At 42.9% G+C, this 20,997-nt stretch overlaps 1 protein-coding gene across 1 annotated transcript in view; it reads left to right on the top strand.

Moving 5' to 3' along the window:
* Positions 1 to 20,997, top strand: part of LOC134381656 (guanylate cyclase soluble subunit beta-2-like) — a 74,635-nt gene that overhangs the window by 12,743 nt on the left and 40,895 nt on the right. Inside the window, exons 7-8 of the mRNA XM_063101540.1 lie at positions 9,436 to 9,530; positions 20,228 to 20,388. Coding sequence (XP_062957610.1) covers positions 9,436 to 9,530; positions 20,228 to 20,388 — 256 coding nt within the window. The remainder of the gene's footprint in view (positions 1 to 9,435; positions 9,531 to 20,227; positions 20,389 to 20,997) is intronic.

Genomic DNA, 20,997 nt, shown 5'->3' with positions numbered 1-20,997 from the left:
TGGTCTCCCTGATACCCAGTGTGGGCCATTGTCCAGGGCTGCCTAGAGGAACCCCCATTAGTGTTAGTGACCAGCCCATGAGAGGGACAGTGTGACTTTGTTGATGGATTTTTGACTTATGAACCTTGCACTATCTAATTTCCTGGTTAGGACTTTTAGGCTCAGCTCAGCTGCTGCTCAGAAGAGTTTGCCCTGCCCAGGAGAAAGGCCAGGGCTCTGGAAATAACCAGAGATACCAAGAAATAGCCGGAACACTTAGACATGAGTGAAGGAAGATGGCGATGTGCTCTGCTGGAGCTGGCAGCTGAGATGCACTGTTTAGGGAAGACCTCTCCTGCCGCCCCCACCCCCATGCACACACATTCTGGATGTAGCATGACCAGCTATGGGAACCCTGATGTGCTGAGATATTCAGCACATCTTTCCCAATCCAGGAAAGAAACAGCTTTCCATGTATAAATAGATGCAAGAGACTTTTTTATTTCTGGATCCTTGATGTGACCTCACTGAAAGGATGGAATGTCACCTCATCCTACCCTAAGAGGGGCAGTTTTCATAGCATTCCCAAACAAACAGAAAGCCCTGGAATCCACATGGACTCCAAAGTGATAAAGGACTTTTGAACAAGGGATGTAAGAGTGTAAGGGAATCAAGGAACTAGGTCTGGGAACAGAGAAGCCAGCAGGGCCATCTCTTGAGTCTGTGTTGCTGTATAACTTCTTTAATCTGGAAGTTCCAATTCTCTGATTGAGTCTCATGGGACATGTTCACATATAGAGCAGCAGACACCTATGTGATTGCATTGGGCATGCATCTGTAAGCCAAAAGTAAAGCCTAACAAGCCCAAGCAGCTCTGAAAATTGCATCATATTAGAGCTCATTAAAAAACAAAACAAAACTGTAGTGCAGGAAACTCAACTTATAAAATGCAAATTAAGGCAAGCGTATTTGCTGTGCAGAAGTATTTGCTTCAGGCTACATTTAAACAACAAGTTCCCTAGTGCTTTTAAAATAGAATTTTAGCTGAAAAAGAAAAACCCATCAATTCCTACACAAATTTTAAGAAGAAATGATTAGGTAAAATAAACTATGTCTCCAGACCTTATGACATAAGTTTTATTTTATATGAAATAATCAGAAACAGATGTTTCTCCTCTTGTGCCTGCATTGTTTATCCCCCTCTCATACAGTCTGGATTTATAGATTCCTAATTATGAGCCACTCTTTTATAACCTGGCTAAAACCTATATCAAAACTTAACAATGAGAAGCAACTAATAGATTGGGAAGAGTAAGGCCTTTGGAGTCAGTTAAACCTTTACATTTTGCCTGGATCAATTACTAGAGGTTTGACTCAGGCAAGTTTATTTATCCAGTAAGTTTTTATTCAGCTCCTAGTATGTGCTGAGCGAAGTTCCAGACACTGGGAATAGGGGCAAAGGGAGCTGACGAGGGCTCTGTTCTCTAGGAATGTATTACAATGTGGGGGCAAACACCAAGCAAGCAAATAAACAAATAAACGAAAACCTTTTAGATTGGGCAAAGTGCAATAAAAACATATAATATTTGATAGTGATGGGGGAGAGAAGCTGGTTTCCCTGAGGAGGTCAGAAAAGACCTCTCTGCAAAAGTAGTGTTTGAACTGAAAGGAAGGAAAGAGCCAGCCTTAAATCAGGGAAGTCTGCTTGTTGCAGGCAGAGAGGACAGCAGGTGCAAAGGTCCTGAAGTGGGACTGAACTCAGTGAATCTGAGACCCAGAAAAAAATTCAACATGATGGGAATATCATGTATGAGAAATCTGATAGGAGATGAAAGTGGAGAAGTTGTTAGGGACAAGAATATATAAATGTGGAGAAGATGGGAAGGAGCTGAAATTTTACTTTAATTGCAATGGATTACTGAAGTGTCTGAGCCATGGTGCCCTCCGTCATAAGCGGAGATAATGATGGTATCCGCCTCATGCACTCGTGAGGATTTAGGTGGCCAGCATAGGCAAGGTGTCTAACATCCCCTGGCCCCTTTGGTTTTGGAACTTGGTCCAGGACTTTGCTTGCAAGGATCAGCAAAGCACTGTGTGAGCTGGAGTATAAAGGTGGTGGTATGAGGATTCAGAGGACTCTTGTGGAGCTCGAGCACAGGAAGAACAGAGAAACCTCTGAGCAAGTGGAAGGTCAGCAGCCTCCTTCCGTCTCCACGACCCTCTTCATGTTCACTCTATTATCCCAGCTCTCTCTGCAAGTCTCTTAAGTTCTGTTTCTTCAAACTTTTCTATATGTCCTTTTGATTCAAAAGATCACCGTTGCCTGACTGGCTCAGTTTCTCAGTGTCTCCCTTCCAGACACTCGAGACAGGGGGTTTGATGGGTCAGCATTGGTCAGGTGTCCATACCTGGCCCAATCAGATGGATCCCAAACCAATCCATTTAGGAGGGGTGCGGTTGACGGGATCACATGGTTTCTTTCAGTGTCGGGGGTTCTAAACCAGAGGCCCAGGATGGCATTGAGAGGGTCTGAGAACCCTCTGAAGTCATCTGTGATAATGTTGCATGCATGTGTCTACATGTATTTTCTGGGGAGAGAGTGCATAGCATTCATCAGAATCCCTAAGGGTTCTAGGACCGAAACAATTCAGGGACCCCTGCCTATGCATTCCTGAGATGTCTGTTCTTGCGAAACAGGAAATGCTGCTAACATTCTGACATCCAGAAAAGCATCCTTTCAAGTATATTGGAAAACTGTTTGAGCCAGAAAAAACCAGAATGATTCCTATGCTCCCCTTTTTTGCCATACCTCCTCTATTCATTGACTAACCGAGCCTCTTACCCCTTCCTTTGAGACCACCAGCCCCCTTTCCCTCTGTGTTCTCTGCTTTCCCATAAATAAAGTCTAGTTAAAAAGTAGGTGAAAGCAGAGAGATTTTATTTTTAACTTTTATAGAGGAATGCTGCCTGTTTACCCACTTCCACTCCTTTCCTGGCCATAATCGTGCTTGCTGAGTCATCTAGCTGCCTCAAAGCACGGAGCGTCAGAACTAGAAGGGACCTTGGAAATCAGTTTGGTTAGGGTTTTTCATCTGGGGGACTCGACTCCCAAGAGATCATATGAGAATATCTAAGGGTGTAGGACATTTAAAAAAATACAGTTAATATTATGATACTATAAAGTAGAAATTTTGTTTGTGTTAATAAAATCATCAAAGGTAAAGCTTGAGAAATATTTTTGTTTAGTGGGACTGTATGAAAGATAAATTTAGCAGGAGTAGAAACTGATACTATGAGGCCTGAAGTTTATAAAATTACAAATAAAAATTTAGCTGCAAAAGTGAGTATTTATTTAGAATGAGGAAAAAAAATTTAAAGCTGACAGATAACATAAACATCAAAAGCCCAAAACATAACATGTTTTTATTATTACTATCATCCAGGAATTAATAATATTTCCCTGCATGTTTGCCTGTTCATATGGCAATGATTTTATAATGTCATTCTCTATAAAGGGAATAGAATGAATATTCCTCTAACATGGCTGGCTGAAGTTGTTTTTGTTGTATTTTATTTTTGTTGATAACTCAGACTAATTTCTTTAGGCACACCCGTGTCTCTCTCAGCAGATTCCTGTGGATGCGTGCTTCTCTTCTGGTGACAAGTCCTGGGAAAATTGCAGTCCTTGATCTCCCTCTGCCTGTCCCAGCCCTCTCCCCCACCTTTAGGGGAAGTCCTCTGGGACCAGGTGTCCCCACAGGGAATGTACAGCCTCTCCTTCCGATGCCTTTTTGTGGGATCACATTAGGGTCTAGATGCTTGTTGAGTCTACCAGGGTCAGGTGGCTGTGGGGGCTGGGTGGCCTGTGGCCCCACCCACAGTCACCAGGACCACTATCAGGGCACACAGGGTGACCCCCCAGGCTGGGGATGGCTCCAGGCTAGAGGGGCCGGGTGGGGCTGCTTCCTCCCCGTCCTGGAAGCCTCAGCTTCCAAAGCACATCTGACTCACTCTAGGCTTAAATGAGAAGTCCTCAAACATTTTGGTCTTAGAAAGCTTTTATAATAAATCATGGAAGACCCCTCAAAGAGCTTTTGTGTATTTATGGGTATTTACAGCATTAGACAATAACACTGAGAAATTTTTAAAAATATTTATTAATTCATCTAAAATAATAATAACAAACCTATTATGTCAGCCTAAATAATGCATTTTTATGATAAATAACTATCCAAATAAAAAAATTAGTGAGAAGAGTGCTGTTATTTTACATTTTTGTAATCTCTAATGTCTGACAATGGAAGATATCAAAATTCTATCTTCTGTACCCTATCTGTTCTGATTTGTAGTTTTGGTCAAAATATATGGAGAAAATGTACAAGGAAGAAGGGCTTTAGTACTCTTTTCAGATAATTGTGATTATTCTTTTAAACCTCACATAAGCTCGGCAAGTGGTAGTTTCTCAAAAGTCAGTTACAATGTTGAATCTGAAACCGTACCAATGACCTTCAGCTCTATTATACTAAAATCCCTGGGTCTGTGCTTCACTTTGAAATAAATCATTTGCCATCATTTTGAATCATCATGCATTAGTCATTTGGAAACTATTAGCTTACAGAGTTGTGCAGATTTTACAAATGTTGACGTTTCATTATACAGTATCAAAATTGGATTTGTCAATATCATCACAATCTTATTAGAAAAGGCTCTGTGAACTGGGAAGCTAAAACGCTCCTAGCAGCAGATGCAAGTTTTCCAAAATTTTCATTTTCACTTGAAAGCTTCAGTTTTATCCTTGGCAACACATTCTGCCCGTTATTTTCCTTGAAGTGACAGGCTAACTTTGTTCTTTTTTAAAGAAAACGTCTGCCAAATATCCAAGTCTGAGTAACCAGAGTTCGTCTGTCAGTGGTTCTTTCAAGGAGAAATGATGTTTTGTTTTAAAAAGTGGCTAATTCAGCTCTTGACTCATTCATGCAAGTGCCTTTCCTGGAGGTGACTGTATACAGCAGAAGTCCTTTATGGGTATGTGTGCTAACCATTCGGTTACACAAGATGTTCAAAAGATGTGTAGTCAGGGTCAAGATTTGATAAAACTGATCATTTTTACTGTCTCTACAAGAACAATCTGAAGTGAAATTGGCATTTTTTTTATTGCATGTGTGAGGCAGTGATGAGTGTTAACAACTACAAGCAACATAATGAAGATATCGTCACTTGGTGCCCCTGCCTTGATTCATGCTAAGGCACCAACAGTTTTACCCAACAATGCTTTTGCACCATTAGTATAAATTTTAACCAGTAAAAAAGGTAAATAATATCTTAGTTTTATTATGAAAATAATTTTGACCTCGTGGATCCCTAGAAACACCATAGGGACCCCCGAAGTTCTACAGATCGTGTTTTGAGAACTGCTGATTTAAGTGCCAGAGTCTTCCTAAGTGAATCAGAGGTCAGGTAGGGCACATCATTGGTGGCTGGGGGAGAGGAGGGGAGGTTGGACATCACAATCTCTATGGAAATTGAAACTAAACACTGACCTATCCAATACTGTCATTGTAAAGATGAAGAAATGGAGGACAGTGAGATTTGTTCCAAGTCATCCAGCTGGATTGTGATAGAGCCAGGATGAACACCCTGGCTTCCTCCTGACACACACACAGCAAGCATATGAGCCTCTGTCAGGTTAGGTCTCTCACCTAAATTTCTAATTTCTCTTGTGAGTATTTATCAAGCTCTCACTGTGTGCCAGGTGCAATGCTAGGTACAGAAGATAAATCAATTGACATTTTCCTGTCGTTAGACTTGGTAGTCAGGAAGCATGCAGACAGGTGAGTCAAAAGTTAACACGTGCAGTAGTGATAAGACGGGTGATACTGGGAGCTGCAGGGGCTCAGAGGAGGGACATCTGAATTGGCATGTGGCTCAGAATGACAGGAGTTGGTGATTCTTAAGCTGAGCTGAGAAGGATGAATAAAGTTAGCCAGATAAGGGGGAGAAAGAGCCTTTCTGGTGGAGCAAGAGACCATGGAAGGCGGGCAGGAAAGAACTGTGAGTAGCTGGAGGAGTGGGGCCCAGGGGAGAGGGTCGGAGGGGAGGGGAGGAGCAGGGGCGAGGTCATGGAGGGCTGGAGGTGTCTACCTGAGAAGTCTGGACCTTATCAAGAAAGCTGTGGAAAGCTGGAGAAGCAGCTGGAGGAGCCAGCTGGAGAACAGGCTAGGAAGGCAGGCTGGTGTTCTTCCTAAATTGTGGACGGACAACCCTTCATATCTACAGGCCTCTCTGTCCTCAATTACACCTACACATAGTCACAGGCAAGTTTGGAACTGTTGAAAGAATGGTTTCCCATGGCTTAAATTGATCCCATTTTCTTGGCCTGAAGCTTGCTAAGTGCTATTCATTTTTCCTGTGGGCTTTATAGCTCACTCTGGACTCTTAGAAACCATTACATCAATTCAGTAAGGTTGAACAATGTAAGGTCTATCATTTGCAATCTGCTGTCTTGCCAGATTGAATCCTAGAAAGGGTTTTTGAGCAGTGATTTTCAAACCTAGACAGTCATCTGAGGCAAGTGACTAAAAAAATGTAGATTTCTAAACACTAGCTCCTAGGGCTCAGGAATCTGTACATTTATTTTGCTCCCCAAGTTATTCTGACACAGGCAGCCTGGCCCTGATTTCCTGCCCAGATATTTTGGGTATCACTAGTTGGAACTAAGTAAAAAGGAATGCACATTTAATGCCTGACTGTTCTAATTAAGTATTGACTCATCAGTGTCTCTTGTAGGTGTACATGTGAACACCTATGTGGCTGCCATTTGTCATGTTACATGAAGTGTACTCCTCTTTGTGCCAGCTGGAAACATTGAACTCTTATGTCATATCCCATATCTGTTACTTTTCCAGTTCCCAATCTCTTCAAAATGTTTTCTGATAATCATTTTTCTCTCCTTCCCTTCTTCTTATCAGAGGTTTTACCATTTCATTAGAAAATATTGATTGGCTTATTTATTTTTTTAAGTTCTTGGTGAACATATTGTTTCACTAAAGCAGTTTGGATAACTCTATATATGCAAGTGTGCATAGAGTCTGTGGGAAATGTTATATGCAAGGTCATGGAGACCAATAAACAAGGCTGAAAATCCCCGTGTAATCATAACAGTTTGAGCACGTCTGGCATCCCAGAAACATGCAACACATATGCAAACCCAAATGAATATTTGACACTAAAGTATTATCAGTTTATCCTACAGGAAAGAAGAGGCTGCCAGACCCAGGTAGTGGTAGATGGGTGGTCCCATCAGAGGGCTGGGGAGCAGCACAGAGTTTGTTACCTTTCTGCGGGGCTCAGAGATCACATAAGCCTCTCTGGAGTCTTCAGAACAGATAATGACAACGCGTCAAGTTTGAATTGGGGTCTTGTCCATTGTGTTTCTTTTTTGCTCATAGGCACGGAAGGAGGGCATATGTTTTCACAAAGGCTCAGAGGCTCTGGGGAGGCAAGTGGAGAGGTAATGTCAGCACAGTGGAAAGCACCCCATTTCAGGGAGTGACGATGGTTTACAACACCCTTCCTCTGCCCTGGGTCCCACATCTGACTTCTCTAACAGCTGCATTCTATAGTGCTTAGAAACCACTGTACAGACGTGGACCAAAATAGAAAATCTTACAGGTGGAGGGAAATTCAGAGAGCTTTTAGTCCAGTGATCCTCACTCAATACAGGCACAAGGGTCCCTGGGGCTGTTTATGAATCCCCAGTGGTGTGTGTGTATTGGGAAGAGGGGACATGAATTTTAAGAAAAGGCTGAGGAACACTGATCTCACCCACCACCTCCCTTATTTTATAGATAAGAAAATCAAGGCCCAGAGAGGAAAAGTGATTTTCTCTCAGAGCTAATGCATATCAGGGATAGGCCTGGGGCTGGGATTTCCTAACCCCCAGCCCCGTCACCTCCCGACACACCAGTTATCTCCTCGTTCTCGTTATCGTAGCTCCGCACCGGATCTGTAAGGCAGTTCTCGTTTGCTCCAGGTTCTTTCACTTCTGTTATCCTGTTCTATCCCTATCAACATGCTTGTCAGATAAAGAGGGCAGGCAATAATGCTCACCCCATTTTACACTGAGGAAGATGAAATCTAGAAAGATAAAGGGGTATTTAGCCCAGAAAAATATAAAGACTTAGAAATGAATAAAGATCTTTGAATATTCGATAGGTTGATATCTGGAGGAAGGACCAGTCCAGTCTGCATTTCTCCAAAGGGCAGAACTAGGGCGGCTGCGTGAATTGCCAGTGGCACAGTGCAGGAGGGAGTTGGGCTTTGGAGCTCAGAGCTCAGATCCTTCGTGTGTCAGCTGGATGATCCTGGAAAGACACTTAACCCCTTTAAGCATCAGTTTTTTTCAACAGTAAAAGGGGTGATGAGAAATAATCTGTGATCTCTTGGGCCAAAACCAGAGGTTCAATAAATAGAAGGTCTTATGAAGGCCCAGAAGAGGTTTCAGTTCAGCGTAAGGAAGAACTTTGTATTAGAGAGAGCAGTCTGTAAATGGAATATGCTACCTTGCTTCTTGTCATTGGAAACATTTAAGAATAAGCCAGAAGACCAGCAGTCAGAGAGAGTGTAGAGTGGGAAACTGGACAATTGGGAAATTCCACACCTCTTGCAATTGCAAAACTCTATGATGTGCTCTGGGATAACTCAAATGTTTTACACTTCTCTCTGTTCTTTGCACATGCTCTCTGCTGCCTCAGAGCCTGGAATGCTCTTCTATTCTCTCTGCCTGGAATGCTCTTCTTTGCCTACTCATCCTCCAGTCTCAGTTAAACCTCCCTTTCTTAGGGCAGGATCCCCTGCCTCCTTCCCCCATTTGTTGACTGCATTGCCAACCATAGTTCAATGACTCACACAAGGGCCAAGCCAAGAGTGCCATTCTTCTGACTCCCAGGCTAAAACTTTTTCACCAGGATTGGTTAGCTGTTGCAAGACCAAAGTCCATCAGCAACTCCTGCAGCACAGCCAAATGCATTGCAAAACAGTGAGATACTCAAACAGCTGCCCTACATTCAGAGAACCAGACTCTATGATCATTGAGTTCCAAGTTCACTTCCACGTATTAAGTTCTTAACATGTGCCAAGCACAGTGCCACTTGCTGAGAGGTCAAATACAAAAATAAGTTACAATGCTCACCCTCAAGGATCCCAGTCTAGAGGGTAAGACCAATAATCTATACACATTGGGGAAAATGTATAGGCTATTCTGGATACTTGAGAAGGGAGCTGTTGGCCCAAACTCAGGTCCAGGGAAGGCCTCTTGGAGGAGTTGACACTATATGTCTCACATTCCATGTGATCAGGAGAGCTCTTGCTATATTCTATCTTGCTGAACCAGTGGATATATTCCCGAGGCAAAGCTCCAGTTACTGAGTGTTCACTGCACCTTGATTTATCTTCCAGAGCTTCTGCAGAAATACAGGATGCCTTCATGACTTACACAGTGTATGATGACATCATTACCATTAAGCTCATCCGAGAGGCCTGCAAGGTTCTAGGTAAGTATGAAAAGGGCTTGTTTGGGTTTTCTAAAGCTGCTGTAACAAAATGCAGTTGATTCTCATCATTCAAGGTAGTTTTGTTCTATGAAGTTGCTATAAACACTGAATTAGTGGATACCGAGCCACTGCTCCTAGGGGAAATACAGGGTTAGGTTTCTGTGAGTCTCTGGTCACAATATTTTTGTCAACTGATCAATACATAACCTTCTTTTATGTGTGCATCTGTTTAAAGACAACATGTTTAATATCTGTGGTTGATTCATTAGCCTTGAATTCATGGCCAGCAGCACTGTAACTCATGCTCAAATGAAGCTAATCTAACATATATATGCTCTCTGTAAGGCACATCACAGCTTTCTCGTGCATAGGCACACCGGACAGCACTTCAGCACTATGCTTGGGTGCTGTTTTAAACAGCAAAATCACCAACAAAAAGCATAAAAATGTAAAAATATGACACTAAATAGACTGAAACAAGGACACTTGTTTATAGTATGAGAACTGAAATAAGAATGGAGAGTATTGCCTTGCTAGACCTCAGCTAGAAACACTTGTGTTGGGCAATGTAAATTTTTTGCTGCTCTGTGAATGTCTATGAATGACCATGACAGCTCTGTGAATATTGATTTTGGGTGCTACAGGTAAATTTTAGTATGTGGGTAAATTTGCAAATACAGAATCCTCAAATAAGGAACATTGACTGTATCACAAACTAGGTGGGGTTTAAAACAATAGAAATGTATTCTCTCATGGTTCAGGGGGCCAGAAATCCAAAATCAAGTTGCTGGCAGGGCCATCCTCTCTCTGAAGGCTCTTCGGAAGAATCCTTCCTTCTTTCCTCCAATTCCTAGTGGCCCCATGTGTTCCTGGGCTTGTGGCAGCATCACTCTAATCTCCGCCTCTGTCTTCACATGGCCATCTTCTTCCTGTGTGTCTGTGTCTCTGTCTACATATTCCTCTTCTCATAAGAACACCAATCATATTAGATTTAGGGTCTACCCCCAATGACTGCGTCTTAACTTGATTACATCCGCAAAGTCTCAATTTCCAAATAAGGTCACATTCACAGCTTCATGGTAGACATGAATTTTGGGGGACACTCTTTAACCCTGTACAGGGCTCATGTGTGGCTCTTTCCATTCTAGTAGCCTTAGGTTTCTCACAGACAAAAGTCATGAGAGTCACTTTGAGTTTCTTCATCTGCTCTGCCACCACCATGTTTGGCTTTGACAGGTGTCCAATATGTTTGACATGACTCACTCCGATTACCTCTGTGTGTCAGAGAACCTGACATGCCAGCCACTGAGAATCCCCTCATGCCAGCCACACTTGTATTTATCTAGAAATGGACATGGTGTGCTTTGCAGGGAGCTGAGGGCCCTTCTCCTCAGATTAAAAAGCTAGGAACTCGGGGGGATGGCCGGTTAGCTCACTTGGGAGAGTGTGGTGCTGATAAAAAAACTAGGAACTGGGGAGTGTCATTGGCACCTGCAAACCTCAGACTGTTTTGGGGGGACTCCCAGACCCCTTTGTCTCCCCATAGCTGATACCAGGGAGGTTTGCAATGGGGCATGGATTGTCAAAAAAGCAGGTGGCCTCTGGCTTTTTGTGCAGGAGTCTGAGTCCAGGTGTGTGCTCTTTTCAGCACTGTGCTGCCCGGGAGCTGGGAGCCTGGAGACCCAGATTCTAGACTCAGCCCTGCTGCCTGGTAGCAGCCTTTTTGTCCAGCTGCAGCAGCAGGACCACACCAGTGACGCCTCTCAGCCTTTCTGCCTCACATACCTGCCAAAGAGGGCTCTGTTCCCTTCTCTTAAACATTGTTTCTAAAAGAAATTTAAAATATGTGATTATGATGGTAAAGTGCAAACCACACAGACAGACCCCTTTTTGATCCTAATATTCACTACCCCCCATGGGCAAGGCCTAGCTGCCACCCTTCCGGGGACAGTTCTGCAGGTGTGTGATTCTGAGTGATGGCTGGTGGCCCACAAGCAAGTTGATGCTTTCAATTGCGAAGTAGGAGGAGCAGCAGTTACTTTCTCTCCATAGAAAGAATAATAATCATTAGAAAGGAATTCTATATGAGAGGTGACTGTTTTTGACCTGAAAAGCTACAGTTTTGACAGAGCTCAAAAAAGAAAAGGGCAAAAAAGCTTAGAACGGGTAGTGAAATTAAACCCACATGTAGTCTTTTCTTGATTTTGTTTCCAGGGATTCCTGCAGCAGGAGGATGCAGTGGCTATATCATGCAGCCTCAGTTTGATTCCTAGCCCTCTGCCAAAGGGCATCTTCTTGTTATTCTAAAATGGGAATGAGGGGTTGGCTTCTGCTCTGTCATACCAGCTGTGTGACCTTGGGCTAGAATTCCAGTGATGGTTGATTTCCTCCTCAAAAAGGAATAATACCTCAAAGTGTCGTGGGAAGGAATGAATTGAATCAGATTACCAACTTCAGGCACTTAGCAACATGCATGGCACAAGGCGGGTGCTCGGCAAATGTGAACTGAACGCTGAATCTGAAGGGAAGGCAGGGGTGTTTCTATGTTTTGTACCTCTGGATGTTGTTCCTTAAAGTAGAGATAGGCTTTGCTGTTCGCTTCAAATGACTGTGACAGATAATAATGTTCTGGGCCCTTTGATCAGTGGCTGGCAAAATACAGCCCATGGGACAAATCTGGGCCCCTGCCTGGTTTTGTAAATAAAGTTTTATTGGAACACAGCCACTTTACTTGCCTGTTTGTTTAAGCAGTCTATGGCTGCTTTTGTGCTATGGTGGCAGAGTTGAGTAGTTGTGGCAGGGACCATATGACCTACAAAGGTGAAAATATTTACTGTCTGCACTTTATAGAAAAGTTTGTCACCTCGTGTTCTAGAGAATGGATCTTTAACACACAGATTCAAGATCTTAAAAATCTCTTTCAACATTAAGAACTGCTGTGAACTGAATGTGTCCCCTTAAAATTTATGTGTTGACGCCTTAACCTCCACAGTGGTGCTATTTGGAGATGTACCTTTGAGAGATAATTAGGTTTGGATGGGGTCATGAGGGCATGGCCCATATGATGAGATTAGTGCCCTTATAAGTGGAGGCAGCAGAGAGCTTTCTCTCTCTCTCATTGTCATGTGAGGACACAATGAGAAGGTGGCCGTCTATAATCCAGGAAGAGAGTCCTCACCAGAACATGACCATGCCGGCACCTTGATCTTAGACATCAGCCTCCAGAACTGTGAGAAAAGAAATTTCTGTTGTTTAAGTCACCTAGTCTATGATGTTTTGTTATGGCAACTCTAGTGTCTATTAAGTTTTTAGATCTCCAGAAAGAAATACTCTGTATGTGTAACATCACCCCAGTCCATTTTTGTAAGGTGTGTGCTCATGATCACAGTGTAGCAGCAACTTTAGTAGAGAGAAGCCATCGCACACCTGCCCAGCTGCAGTCATGTTTCCAACCCAACTAACACATTCAGAGGCAGCAACAAGTTTATAGACCCAGTGTGAGCTGACCCACGTCCTCTTGCTATGAAAAGCCAAAGTACATCACTGTGATTTCTCTCTATCCATCTTCAAATACCAGAAGCCTTTTTTCTTCTTCTTATTTATCTCCATAACATCTTTTGGCTCATATCTGAAAGGATAGGTAAATATGGTGAGTACATTATTCAAATAAAAAGTTGGGATGCAAAATTGAGTGAACACATGCATGAGATTTGGAATCAGGAGGCCGTGGGAAGCCTTCTGTGTGGTTACTCTGTAAATACAAGACTCCTTCAAGTCAGGGAGAACAGGGCCCAGACAAAGGGAAGGCTACAGGAATTGCATTTACTGCCTAACAAAATGTACTGGTCAGTTGAGACCAACCCCTCCCTTTGACAAAGCAAGAAGCATGCTTAGTCACCACTAGTCAGTGCTTTGCTTTCCAACTGGGCACCAGAATGCAGTTTTCCTACCTTGAAACAATTGTTGGGACTATTCCAGCCCACTCTGCCACTGCATAGCTCTGTGCTTTCTAATTAGCATAATTCAGGATGGGACCAGATGGCAGGTTGAGCATTGTATGAAGAATTGTTCTGTCCATGAATAAGTGCCTACTTAGTGTGTAAGTGGGTTATTAGTGATCTGAAGTGACAAAATTCAAAACAACACACAACAGCCATTTGGCACAGCTGTGTCCGTCTGGACTTTGCTTGCTAAGAAACCCGTAGTAAAATGCGTTTCAACAGTTAGCTATCAGCAGATGCCAACAAGCCTTCTCTGCACCTACCTCTTTAAAAACAAGAGTAACAAAACAGAATTTACAAAGTCCTGAAATCAGGCGTTATAACATTTGCTCTTTGCCATACCCCTCTGAGGGAGGCACAGGTGATCCAGGCTGTGCCACCAGTCAAAAATGGAGACTTGAACTTAGTTCACCTGATTACAAAGCTAGTGCTGAATCCTGTAGACTGGAGGGGAAGCTGACAATGTCTCTAGCGAGGGGTTTGGAATTAGACAGATGGGGTGAGCCCCCCGGCTCTACCATTTCCTAATAATCTAACCTGCGGCAAATTCTCCATTGGTAAAATGGCAATAATGGTTATTGTGACACCTACCTCAGGGGGTTGTCCTAAAGATGAAATCAAATAATGTGAGCAAAGTAGGTACATGACAAAGTACCTCACCCTGTCTCCCTCGCACACATGCCACCCAATAGACCCCTGTCCCGCTGCTCGGGCCCCTGTTGGGCTGACTCTTCTGTTCCAAGATTTGATGGGAAGCAGGCAGCTTCTGATCCATCAGGCTTAAGTGGGGCTTTGTCCCTGCAGAAGTCTGCCCCCAAACTACCTTAATCTATCTCCCAGCTTCTTTTTTCTCTATGCCCAAATAAAGTTACTGTTACATCTGACATTCAACCCTCCTAATTTAGAGCCTGCTTCCTTCTGGCAAACTACAATATCAACATGGATAGCTGTTTCTCTTCTTTTCTAACTACTCTTTCTCCTAGAATATGTCCCTTACACATTATCTCTTGCCTGACTTAAGTGATATCATTTGAGAAGGAGGGTACGCTAGATGAATGGCTCTTTCCAGATATCTGAAACTTAATCCTTTGGATACCAAAGCTTTGAAAAAACAATTACCCATTTTCAATGGAATATTGTGTAAAATGTAGAGCATGCACTTCCCTGTATTGTGGAACAGGATATGCCTTTCTACGTGACTGAGGAAGGGCACCATGAGGAATAGCTCCTGTTGTCTTCCTCTTGGGTGATGGGAGGGGGGTAGGGGTCTTGAGAAATCCAGCCCTGAGTGGGCTCTTTGCCCAGGAGACTCAGATTAGGCAGCTGGGGTGTGGCTCATTCCTCAACCTGCCCGGGTGGCCTCTAAAGGGCTATCCCTGCCGTGGAGAGCCCACCTCTGCTCTTTCCAGTGCCTTGAGCTGTAACCCAGCAAGAAGTAAACATTCCTGGAAACCCAGAAGAGCCAAGCTGAAGCCAGAAAGTTCAAGTTCACACATCATTCCAATTTAAAAGCCTGTTGGAAAGTTCTACACCTCTCCAGGGAAGCCAAGCACAGACACTTTGTAACAGTTATTATTTTCCTTCTAACAAGGTCTTTTATTTAAAAAATCAAAACCACTGTTAATAGTTTTTAATACATACAAAAAAATAGAGTGGTTGGTATATACTGAGATCCATGTACTCCTCATCCAGTTTCACTACTTATCAATATTTTGCCAATCTTATTTCATCTATCCGGTGCCTTTATCCTTTTTCTGGTTTTGTTTTTGCTGGAATGTCTTTAAGCAAATCTCAGGTTTCCCATAATTTCACCCATAAATATTTCAGTATGTGTCTCTAACAAGATAAAGAGTTTTAAAATATAATGATAAAGCCCTGATTATACCTAACAACATTCATACTGTCACAGAGGCCCGGGTTCCAGCTGTGTCTCAGCTGGCCATGGATAAGTGTGGTCTTTGTGGTCTTATTATGTAAGATTTCCTAAGGTCTTTTCAGGGCAATCAGCAAAAACTTTACTTTGACATAATTTCAAACTCACAAAAGGTTTGCAAAATTGGACAAAGAATTCCCATTTACTCATTATCCGCATTCCCAAATGTTAGCATTTACTCATATTGACTCTGTCCTTCTCTCTGTATCTGTATCTACAATTTTTTTTTCCAGAATTGTTAGTATGTTGCAGACATGATGCCTCTTTATCCCTAAAACTTCTCTTACATAACTACAGTACAGCAATCAACTCAGGAAACGAACATTGATACAGTGCTATTTTCTAATCAACAGGCTTTATTGAGATTTTTCCAATTGACCCAGGGATGTCCTTTAGAACAAAAGAAAATTTGGGGTGATGTCAGTTGTCATGTCTTTTCAGTTGTACTTAGCCTGGAACAGTTCCTGAGTCTCTTTGTGTTTTATAACATTTGTATCTTTGGAAAGTTCTGGTCAGCTATTTTGTAGAATGTCCCTCAACTCAGCATTATCTGGTATTTCCTCATGATATAATTAAGGTTATGATTTCTTGGCAGGAAGACCACAGAAGTGATCTTCTGTCTCTCCCGTTCATCATATAAGCAGGCGTATTATGACAATTTATCCTATCTTTGGTGATGTTAACTTTGATCACTTGTTTAAGGTGAAATTTGCCAGGTTTCTCTACTAAAGTTATTGTTTTCTTTTGTAATTAGTATCTTGTGAAGAGATACTTTCAGACTATGTAAATATATTGCTGCTTCTCAGACTCCCTCGTCCATAATTTTAGTATCCATTTGTGATTCTTATCTGAATTGATATTTATAGTGGTGGTCAAATGGCAATTTGCTAAGTACGTATCCTTTAACATTTATTATTTGGATTTCTATAAGGAAGAATTTTCCTCTCTCTCCACTTATTTATTTATATCAGTGTGGACCCTTGATTCATATTTTTTTTAAAAAGGTTGTAGTCCTTTACTTTTATTACTTATTTTGATGCTCACATTCTTCAAGATTTACCCAGTGGGAACCCCTCCAAACTGGCCCTGTGTCTTTTTGACATGTCCCCATCATTCTTCAATCACCTCTTTTCTTTCTGGCATGACAAGATGTCATAGGCTCCTCTCATCCTTTCCCTGTCCCAGCCCTGGAATCTGCCATTTCTCCAAGGAGTCCCACTTTCTTTTAGTGGAGAATGGCATTTAAGAACTAAATCTGGATATTAGGTGAGCTCATTGCTGCTTTTAGGCTCTGTCAGTAGACAGAGATGGAAAAATAGGTCACACACATACACACTATCTATCTATCTATCTATCTATCTATCTATCTATCTATCTATCTATCTATCTATCTATCTATCCATCCATCCATCCATCTATCTAAAAACCGTGGTGGGTTCTGTGGTCATATTATGTTAGATTTTCTAATCCAGCACCACAGGATTCATTCTATTCTTCCCCTTCCCGTAACTGTAACTTCATTCTCAGATAGAAACCTGGCTCCCACCACCCACAATATTTACTTATATGTTCAATCCTCAAGTGTTTAGGAAGTATAAGGGTACTTCAAGAAGTTTTTGGAAAAATAGAAGTGAAAGATAACGTGAATCTTTCCATGAACTTTTTGAAGTACACTTATAGTTTCAGAATTGCTAACCCACACCACTGTGAAAAGGAAGCCTACAAATACAATTAAATATTTGCTCAAAGTTCTTTTTGTCTTTAGCCTGGGGACAGAGAGGTGTAAATACTGTGTTCAAATGCTACTGGGTTATTTTCTTCCTGGGCAATTGTGTTATTCGAAACTGTTCTGCTGAAACACTGTTTTGCTAGTTTATTTCTGTTCATATTCTACCTTAGGATTTTTACCAATTCTTATTGATCTTATTTATTTTACTTATTTTAAGCATATGAAACATTAATGTGATTCCCCAAACCAGAACTGTTTAAACAGTTATGTTCAGAGAAACGTCATCCCCCCTGCTCCACAGTTTTTCTAACCTTTCAACCCCATTCCCACCAATGTCCTGTAGGTAACCAATCTCAATAGCCCCTAGTCGATCCTGCTGGTCTTTAATTTTGCACAGATAAGCAGATAGTTGCAGGTTTCCTTGTTTCCCCTTCTTTCTTACACAAAAGATAGAACATTAAGCATACCACACATTCTCCTTTGTATTATCAAAAACCATTTTAAGGCACTTAAGATTTGTGTTTAGTTCTTTCTTGCATTTTCTTACCATTTCCTGTATATTCCTGAGCCCCTGTGACTTAGAGGGCTCCTGGAATCCCAAATACACCGAGGTGAAATTACATAAAAAAAATGAAAGGTATCAACTTATAAAAGTGACCCTTGTCCTCTGCTAGGCTAGCATTCTCAACCAAGAATTCTAGAAGAAGCCCCAAACCCATCACAGATGGAAAACACCACACCTGAACCCCAGATCCTCATTTAAGGAACAGTTAGTCTCTCAGCCAGATGTCCTTTCCTGTTCACAGAGCTGAATACCCAGAAACAAAATAACCAGGGTCTGGAACAAGTAAGTTCATGAATTTTTGTAAGTTTACAGATTAAAAAAAAAAAAAGACAAACAAGCATTCTTTCTACAGAAGGCAGCCACTGTTACTTGAGTAAAACTTTGCATGGCTTGCAGACAGCCCAGTCCTCCTGGGAGAGGTCCCTGGGAGAAGAAGGACTCTGGGACCTGTGCTTGTCCTGGCAGGTAACAGGATGCACCTGCTCAGAGCTCCAGCCTGCGGGCCATACAGCACAGCACAGCTATTTGTTCTTGCCTGAAAAAGCTAGATTTAGAGGGAAGAGAGGGGTGGGAGAAGGAGAAAGGAGTAATTCCACACCTGTCCATTTACTTTTCAGGCATTCTCTTCCCAGGCACTCATAAGCGTTGGAAAGGACCCAAAGAGAATTGATTTCAGTTAATTTAGGAGTTAGCAGGTGGCTACTGGTTACTAATATAGACAAACCTGCCTGCGTCCCACAAGGATAGATTCACAAGTGAAGAGTCCAACAGAGGGTGCTTAACACAGGCTGTTACTACCTCCTCCCTTCCATCCCAAGATTTGTCTAGATTTGGAAGACCTGGCTAATATATATTTTTGGGAAATATGTGTAACTCATCTCTAACAAGGTCAGACCAACTCAGTGGGGACTATATCCTGCTCAGTTACAGAACAATTATGTGCCCAACAGTCTGGCTGTGGGCAATGAGCTGTAGGGAATCTGCCATTCAGACCATCTTAGGAAGCAAGCAGCAGCTGGACAGTGCCCAGACCGCCTTGAACCCCCTGCCATATCTGTATGATTTAATCCTAGATAGCTCAGGAGACCTGGAATGGCCCTTGCTGTGACTTCCAGATCTAGCCAGAGCATCACAGAGTCCCTCAGGGATGCAGCCATGGATCCTGGAGACTGAATCCTGCAGGTCCCATAAACCTGGGCATCCAGACCTTCTCCCTAGCCCCAGGACATACATGAGTGAAACCCCACAATAAATAAAAGGATGTTTCTCACAGGGGCTCCAGGCCAGCAGCATGGATGGCTGGCCTGACTCCGTGTCAATGAAGACAACCCACAAGCAGCCCTCGCCTTGGGGAGACCCCTTGTTTCCCTAACTGCTACTCCAGTGGCTGTGGGATGTGGTACAAAAAGCACTGAATTTAGAGTTAGAATCTCTTCAACCAATCTGCTGCTCTGTGTGATCAGGGTCAATTCACAACGATGGCTCAGCCTCAGTGTGCTCATCTGGAAAAAGGGAGCCATGATAATAAGTTTATCTACCTTATGAGATTTTGGTGAGCATTGAGTAAAATAACTTTAATAATGGGTGTTGCAGGAACTGTAAAATATTCTTAAAAATGTTTTCTGCCCGTCCCATGAAGCGATCACTCACTGTCTATTCCAACAGTGCAGCCGGGGGTACGGAGGAGGTGGGCAGCAGCCCCCCTAATGCTGCAGATCTACCCCCAGGAATTCATCAAGCACCGACTTTGTGTCTAGCACAGAAAACGTCTAGGATGAGGTCGCTGCCCTCCATACATTTAGGAAGGACAAAATGCAACCCTTAGGAAGAGAGAATTCAGTGTGACCTGGGATATTCAGATAAATCTCTATGGAGAATGTGATGTGAAAACTGACCTTGGAGGGAGACCAGGATCTGGAGAGACCGAGAGAGAAAGAGAAAGTCATTGTAGGCATTTTGTATCATCTTTGGGGTAAATCAGGATAATATAATCTTGGTGGAATTTTTTTCATTGCAATATTAGTTTTTTCTCAGAGGTAGCCTTTTATTCCAGTTAGAGGCCATTGTATTTAAAGATGGTGGAGGTGGTAGGAGAGATTGTTCAGGGCTGTACCCTGCCCCTGGTGTGGGACTCAGGGGTCAAGGGGGTACAACTTGCTCTGCATCCCCTTCTGGACCACGAAGAAATATTGGCCATGCAGGCCATGGAAAAAAAACCAGAGTAGGCTTGGGAGGAACTCACATTTCCTGTGCACCTGCCAGGTGCCAGGGCTGCACTGGGCTCCTCACGGCAGCACCGTGACACTGATTCTCTTCACATTTTACTGATGAGGAAAGTGAAGCCGTAGAGAGCAGCTCAGTATCACACAGCCAGGATTTGAACCCTTTGGAAACAAATGAAGAACACCTAAAGGAGAACAAACACCTTGCAGGGGATTTTATTTGTGGGGTATGGTTTGAATTGCACAGGTGTCTCCATGGAAACCATTCTGAAACTCTTTGGAGAATATTTCTTTAAGTTCTGTAAGATGTCCGGCTATGACAGGATGCTACGGACACTGGGAGGAAGTCTCACGGAGTTTATTGAAAACCTAGATGCCCTCCACAGTTACCTCGCACTGTCTTATCAGGTAAGGCCTCCTGCGTCTGGTCTTGGTGGCCCCGAGAGGGAGCAAATGCTGTAGCAGCCCCGGGCCAGCTCCCCGCCTCCCCCGGACAGAGGTGCTGTTGCAGGGAGCTGCCCCCGTCAGGCAGAATCCTTGCTCCCTGGTGTTGGTGGGCCCCTTTCTCTTGGGGAAGGAAAGGAAAACAAATACCTGTAGGCCACTTTTATAAACTGGCTGACAAAAATCAAAGAAGGGCAAGCTGGAGAGGCCCAGCTTTAGGGGGTCGGCCTATTTAGTGGGGGCTGTGTGGGTTTGGAGTTCAACAGAGGAGGCTGATCACAATGGGAACAAAGGCTGGAAAACAGTCAGGTTTCAGTGGATTTGCAAAATCTCTCCTAAGGTTTCCTGGCCTGGATGGAGCTGATAAACAGCTTATGCAGCCAGATTCATGTTACTCATGTATCAGAAGGAAAGACGACAGGGCCCAGAGCCAGAATCGGAAGCCATCCAACTCTGATTAACCCACAGGGTGACTGACTGAGGTGTTAAGAAACTAATTTCCTCACTGGGATATGTCCTTCTGGAGTTCATTCTTTGGTTTTCTTGTTTGTAGAGATAATTGGAATTTCAAAT

Source organism: Cynocephalus volans, chromosome 7, assembly GCF_027409185.1.
Source record: "Cynocephalus volans isolate mCynVol1 chromosome 7, mCynVol1.pri, whole genome shotgun sequence".
In the NCBI taxonomy this organism is placed as follows: domain Eukaryota; kingdom Metazoa; phylum Chordata; class Mammalia; order Dermoptera; family Cynocephalidae; genus Cynocephalus; species Cynocephalus volans.
Note: the sequence above shows the minus strand (reverse complement) of the source record. Positions and strands in the feature narration are given on the sequence as shown.